The 7,343-nt window shown below is 35.3% G+C and overlaps 1 protein-coding gene across 1 annotated transcript; it reads right to left on the bottom strand.

The window, feature by feature from the left end:
- Nucleotides 1-841: 841 nt before the first annotated feature.
- On the bottom strand, nucleotides 842-2,403 carry LOC110693308 (protein FAR1-RELATED SEQUENCE 5-like). Its single transcript, XM_021870465.1, has 2 exons — nucleotides 1,689-2,403; nucleotides 842-1,581 (listed from the first exon to the last, which is right to left on the bottom strand). Exons 1-2 carry the CDS (start codon nucleotides 2,401-2,403, stop codon nucleotides 842-844), a joined length of 1,455 nt encoding a protein of 484 aa, XP_021726157.1.
- Nucleotides 2,404-7,343: the final 4,940 nt, after the last annotated feature.

Raw genomic sequence — 7,343 nt, 5'->3', positions numbered from 1 at the left:
AAGGTAAATCAAGTTAAATGTTAAAGTAAATAAATAACAGATTAAAGTAAATAGAACACATGTAAAAGTAAAATACCTGAAGAACTACTTGTTTGGACATTTTCTACTTTCATGTGAAACACCAGATTGCCCACAAGCTCTACAGGTTCTGCCCTTTTTGGATTTTTCTTCAGAAGCTATTTCTTTTGCACTCTTCAACCGCTTTGAACTTCTGGCAGAACCTTTATTAAGACACTGATTTGGACGCAAGATGTTTACATCTACTTCATTTGACCCAACCAAAACCTGAATATCAGCATCTTTCACCTCTTTTGAACTAGTTGCATTTTCAGGATTATTCTTTGTCAACATTTGCTCCTCAAATGAAGATAATGTCCTAATAAGCTCAGATAACTCATCCTCAGATTGCTCAGATAAACTCACACAACTAAAAATCTTGGACCACACATCAGTCACCAATTGCTTCTTCTTATCATACTTAGAAGCATCATCCAGAATAGCATTTATGGCTGAAGCTTTCTTCAGAATGTCTTTTCTCCAACGATACATGATATAAAGATCAGGAATTTCACATATTGCCTTTCATAATAAACAGAGTGTGTCTACATAAGATGCCTTGACTCTCAAACATTTTACAAGTACAATTGCACTCATATGCGGCCAAGTCAAAATTTACATCAAAGTTTTTCCTTTTCTCATGATCAACAATTACAAAAAACTCCACACCATCTCCATACAGAGAACTACAACTTTCAACACCACATGACAAATAGGCTGCCTTGCATTCTTCTTGAAAATCATAAATGATGGCACGACTGTAAACAACAACAGCAGCGTGCTTTTACAAGTGTAAATGAGTAAGCAATTGAGGCTCAGATTTATTAAGCCTGTTCAACTCATCCTGTTCATGCCTTTGAGCATCTAGAGCAGTTTCATAACGGACAAAGAATTCAACACAAGTCACATGGGGGTTTATAAAATTACAAAAGAAACTGTTTTCACCTTCAGACCTAGAAGTAGAACGCAGTAACCCACCCATAAACAAGTCCTTGAAATATGTAGGGATCCAAAGATGCCTAATCTTGAACATGTATGCAAACCACTCATGATCTACAAGGTCAAATTCCTCCATAACACTATTCCAGCAATCAACAAATGCATGGGGATCAATTTCTCTATCCCAAACTATTGCACTTAGCTTTTTTAAAAACTCAGTTTCATTACAAAACTGAGTTCCAACCTTTTCAGGTACCTTCCTCATAATGTGCCACATACATAACCCGTGTTTAGTGTTGGTAAAAACCTTTTGTATGGCAATACCCATTGTAGGGTCTTGATCAGTGATTATGCAAAAGGGTTCTCTTCCCATATACTTCAAAAAAGTTTGAAATATCCACATAAAAGATTCTACATCTTCTTTAGATAATAAAGCAGCACAAAATGTAACACATCTCTTATGATTATCAACTCCAGTAAAAGGCCAGAAAACCAATGAGTATTTATTTGTATCATAGGTAGAATCAAAAGATAAAGAGTCCCCAAACAATTGATAATCTCTTATACCAATAGCATCATCATATCCTAAAAAAAACATGTCAAGTGCCTGCTTTCATCAACACATTAATCAAAATAATAACCTCCTTTACTGCTTTTCACTTTTTATTCAAGGTTTTGAACAAACATTGCACCATCAACATTAGAGATATAAACTTTCAAGTCCCTAGAAAAATTTTTGAAGTCATTTTTACTGCCCTTGACATTTTTAAACCCACCACAAAGTTCTTTCATGATCCTATAAGACATAACAACCCCTATATTTAACTTTGAGTTGTCAAAAATAAACTTCTTATGAGAAAAATTTAAACCAACTTCATATTTAGTAACTTGCCTAGTAATAGGTGTAGGAAAAGGGTGAGAATGAGACTCATGAAAAGAGTAAACCATATAATGCCCACCATTACAAAACCTAAATTTAATCTTAGTAGGATATCCAACTCTCTTCACAGTCTTTTTCCTTAAACATGCACCTTCAACTTGTTTATCACCTTTCTTGTTATTTGTCACATACCCTTCTTTGCTACATAATAAATATTTAATTACGGTAACTCCTTTACCATTACTAGAACCAACCTTATTCTTATCTACTTTAGTAGTATTAGAATGGACTTTAAATCCACACTCATTAGCATATTTGTAATAAAAGGCAATACCATCTCCAAGACTATCAAATTTCATTCCAAGAATAGGTTTGTTTTCCAAAGAACAACCTGGGATATACTCTTTATCACCTCTAGAATTATAATATATCCTAGGAAGCATAGGCTGAGTGGGTGTTTTGAAAATTCTTACATTTATATCTTCATCAATGACAGCAGTAGAACAATGCTCTACATTTTCAGTCATCTTCCCGAAAAGTAAATGAATCAAAGAAAAAAGTAAATAAACAATAACAAAAGGTAAACCATATAAAAAAGTATACTAATAAAAACTATTAGAAGTATACTAAAAAGTAAATGACTCAAAGCAAAAAGTAAATAAAAAAGCTCAAAAAGGTAAACAAACTAAAAAAATGAAGTTATAAGGATTAAGCAAAATTAATAATGAAAAGTAAATGACTCAATGCAAAAAGTAAATTTAAAATCACAACAAGTTCTACTACTTGATTAAGACCAGGCAGCCATATAGCAACTTTATACATAACCACTACCATGAATTGAGTAAGTAAGTGTAAAAGCCCTAAATCGGAAATAAAAAAAACCCTAAATCGTAAAAATAAAGCCCTAAATCAAACACTAAATCATAGAAAATAAATCGGAGAACAGTTAATAACTAAAAATAAACTAATTGATAAAAATTACAATAAAAAACCCTAAATCGCGAAAATCGTAATGAAATAAACAATAAAATCAAAATAAACAACGAAAATAAAAATAAAATCAGAAACACAAGAAAATTACCTTAATGAATAAGAAAAATCGAAGAATACGAAGTAATTGAAAATCAAAATCGAAGAATTTGTCAAATCAAAGAGCGCAAGCGAAGAGTGCAGATCGCGAAAAATCGCCTTTGAGAGAATTCGAAGGTAGATAGAGGAAATACGGAAGAAGAGAGAGAAAATGAAGCAGCGCCTGGAAAAAGAAGGGAGGTCATTCAACTGCCAAAATTACAAAAATACCCTTAATGAAATTGAAAAAGGTGGGTGAAGCATGAGCTGTTGGATTGAGAGTGAGCAAAGATCACGATGAGTTCCTAGTTCCTATTATAGGACTTGGTTCTCACATGATCTTTATTTTTTTTTTATTTATCAAAGTAATTACACGTATGTGTATTAATCTTTGGTTTAGATTTTATAGGATGTACAACAACCTTCCGGGAGCCGCCGAGCATCTTGATTTCCTTGTATATTTTTGATTTATGGAAAATGTATATGTATATTTTTTATTATTATTATTTTTATATGATTTGTGTACATATGACGTATTATGTATATATCGCCATTTATCGTATTTTATTTTCCATAAATATGTGTGAAAAATTTTGCAAAAAATTCTCGAGAGAGGGAAAGGGTTTTTGACTTATCCCCCTCGAAAAAAAAGAACGAAAAAGGAAAGAGATAGAAACTTAAGAAAAAATAGAAAAGAAAGAAGAAAGAGGAAATACGAGATAAAGGAAAAAAGCAAGAAAAAAAAGAAATAAAAATAAAAGGAAAGGAATAGGAAATAAAAAAAGAAGTAAAAAATAAAAAGGCAAGCGTATGGGTTAATCATAAGAACCGTAATAATGTTTCCATTATTCGTTAAAACGAAATACGGAAGTAACCAAAAATACAATGTGACAGACAAGGCGCGCGCAACTCTGTGGGTTGCACGCGTATGCCGTGCGCATAATAATTGGTTGTGCGCGGATGGCGCGCTCAGCTCCATGAGTTGCGCGCGTCACCTGCGGGTGAACTATCCTTCTCGCGAATTTTGCCAAAAATTGGACCGTTTTGGTCTATTTAAACACGGTTATGTCTAGGCTTTTGATCATCTCACATTCATTCGACAATAACATTATTCAAAAGAATTTCATTACTCTCTTTTTAATTAGTACAATGGTGAAAACCTTTGAACAACGATTAAAACAATGGGTCACCTCTCTTTCTAATGAGGATAAACTAGCTTTCAAAATATACCACCTAGATGCCCTATTAAGTTACATGCAACTCAACATCAATTTTGATTTTCTTCATGCTGCCATTAACCATTGGGAATCAAACCACCATCTTTTTCTCTTCAAAGGGGATGAAATAACCCCATAACCTGGCGAGTTTGAGGCTCTACTAGGCTTCCCTGCAAATACTCTCCCTGTGACTTATTCCCCTAACTTGTCGGATTCTAAACCTGCTTTTCAGCGATTTTTTTTGGCTTGAATGACAATGATATGACCACGATTGATACGGAGAAAGGCGTGAATTTGATTCAATTCATCGAACACTTTGTAACTCCTCGAAACAATTTGACTAGACAACGTTTTAAGATTCGTGCTTTATGTTTTTGTCTTGATGTCAATTGTTTACTTAGGAGAGGCGAAGAATATGGAGATTATTCGATGATGTCCATAGTAGAGCAAATAGAGGGATGTCATTCACCCGCCCCATTGGCCTTGGCGGAAATCGTGCTGTGCTTGAACTGCCTTAGAGGGGATCCAAACGAGAATGGTTTCACCGGAGTCCACTTCTTTTACATGTACGGTTTTTATTTTATATTTTATTTTTTATACGATTTGTCAATGCGCACAACTCTGGAAAATGCGCTGGTATGTCCAGCGCAATCTTTGAGGTTGCGCGCAGATGGCGCTCGTGACTACTTGACTTGCGCGCGCCACCTGCTATTGTAATATTCGCAACCTGATTTCTGTATATTTTTTTTAGATTTGGCTCATGGAGCGCTTGCGAATTGTTGATCAGCCACAAAACCTTGAGGCTAACGGAGTGAGATCGTTCCCTGGTCGTCGTATTCTTTACAAACATAAGAATGAAGAAGAATGGACGGCCTTTTTCTGTCACAGGGTTCCTAACATACGCTTCGTGATTCCTTGGTGGAACATAAGTAGTATGGTTGGGAATAGTTCCAATTGTCCCTATATTCGCCGTTTAGGCCTTTCTAGTACTACTTATATATTTCCTTGCAGGGTTATGAGACAATATAGGATGAAACAACTTATCCCTCCACAAGATTGTGATGCTCCCAAGGATGTAAATTTTAAGGCCGAACGAATTTTCCGCTGAATCGAGAATTGGACTAGCCTTCCTAAGTGGGTAGTGCAAAATCCCACAGCCAAGCATAGTTTTATCTTCCTTTTACAAGGCTTGGATGAACGCGGCTGACAAGGGAGAACTAAACAAGGCTCGACAACAAAATCAAGCCACTTTGGCTCGTAATCCACCCAAGCTTTTGATGCAGTCGGCCACCACTACTCCTTCTAGTGGCCAAAACAAAGGAGTGAGAAGAAAATTAGATTTCTCCGCATCTCCCATGGCTCGTCCAAGAAAACCTAAGAGAAAGGTTGCTCCTAAACTTGCACAACAAGGAGTAAAAATTAAGGAGCCATCCGCAAATCCACGAAAAAAGGCTCCTTTGAACTCCAAAGATAAGGGGAAAAAGGTAGAAAGCTCCTTTTCCCAAATTGAAGAATAATGTTTGGGTCAGAAAGAAGGGAGAAGGCGAAAGTTCTAAGGTTGCTAAAAATACTGCAATGGATACTACTCCTCCTTTGGCTGTTACGATCGAGGATATAATAAAACCTTAGGGTGTTACACAATATTTAGTAGTTCTTCTTTAATTTTTTTTTTTTCAATAAAGTGTAATCACTTATAGAAGTTCTTTTTTTAATTATTATTTACTAACTAAGTTCCAAGATGTACTTTTGAACGATTTTATGCTTGAATAAAATTAAAGAGCTCTCTTTTTTTTATTGTTATTTGACTAGATCAAAGATTGCCTACGTATTCGTATTACGAAATCAGGTCTCGCGTAGTTCTTGTGCAAATTTATTTTTTGTGTTTTGTTTTTCTTTAATCCTACTTGTAGAAATTAAAAGAAAAATTGATTAAACTTTGTTTAATAGTCAAAGTTTAATTTTTGTTTTACGAATATATGTAAGATTGAATGCACCTTTATTTTATCGCTAGTGAAAATAGTAATTAATTTTCTTCAAGCGAAAAAAATTTCAGGCTCGTAGTTCGTCATCAGGTGGCGCGCGCAACTTCAGTGGTTGCGCGTGCCTACCGCGCCCAACCAATTCGATTGTGCGTGGCAGCTTGGAGCAACTAAGTGAGTTGCGCGCGACATCTGTGCTATTACCCCCCAAGTGTGAGGAATTTTTTGTGGAGTACGAAAAAATCCGAGCACTTGAGTGGCTCGTTTCGATTGATATATATATATATATATATATATATATATATATATATATATATATATATATAACCCCTCTCCAAGTGTTGTGAATTTTACCGTGGAGTTCGGTAAAGTTTAGAACACTTAAGTGAGAATATATATTTATTTTTTTGGGTCTACCCCCCCAAGTGTTATGAGTTTTACCGTGGAGTTCGGTGAAATTCATAACACTTAGAATCTTTTATTTGAATGCTATGAAATTTGATTTAGAATTTTGAATGAACGAGTTTATCCGTAATTTATATGTAATATTTTTTAAGGCGATCAATGTTTATTAATTGACGTATTTCGTCGCCACCAATATCCATTAATCTAACAGCCCCTCCTGATAGAATTTCAATTACACGGTGTGGTCCTATCCAATTGGGTTTGAATTTCCCTCTTGGATCAGTTGGAGGACCTCTAACCTCTTTTAGTACAAAGTCACCTTCTTTAATATTACGGGGTCGTACCCGTTTGTTAAAGTGTTGTGCAATGCGTTATTGGTAGACTTGTACATGATGTAAAGCTTTTAATCGTCGTTTGTCGAGGAATAAAAATTCTTCATACCTAGCTCGCACCCATTCAGCTTCTGGTAGCTTACTTTCGAGTACGATGCGTAGGGATGGTATTTCCAGCTCAATTGGTTGAACTGCGTCCATGCCGAAAACTAAGGAGTATGGAGTTACTCCTATTGATGTTCGTATGGACGTTCTATAACCCCAAAGAGCAAAGTGTAGTTTATTCGGCCAGTCTTTATAATGTTCTGCCATTTTCTTAATGATGACTGTTATGTTTTTATTTGCCGATTCTACTGCTCCATTCATTTGAGGTCGATATGGGGAAGAATGATGGTGTTTTACTTTGTAACGAGCTAAGAGGGTCTCAACTTCCGCTTTGAATTGAGATCCCTGGTCACTAATTAGT

The sequence above is a fragment of the Chenopodium quinoa genome, unplaced genomic scaffold (genome assembly GCF_001683475.1).
Source record: "Chenopodium quinoa cultivar QQ74 unplaced genomic scaffold, ASM168347v1, whole genome shotgun sequence".
Lineage (NCBI taxonomy): Eukaryota > Viridiplantae > Streptophyta > Magnoliopsida > Caryophyllales > Amaranthaceae > Chenopodium > Chenopodium quinoa.
The sequence above is the reverse complement of the archived record's forward strand: the minus strand, read 5'-3'. Positions and strand labels throughout refer to the sequence as shown.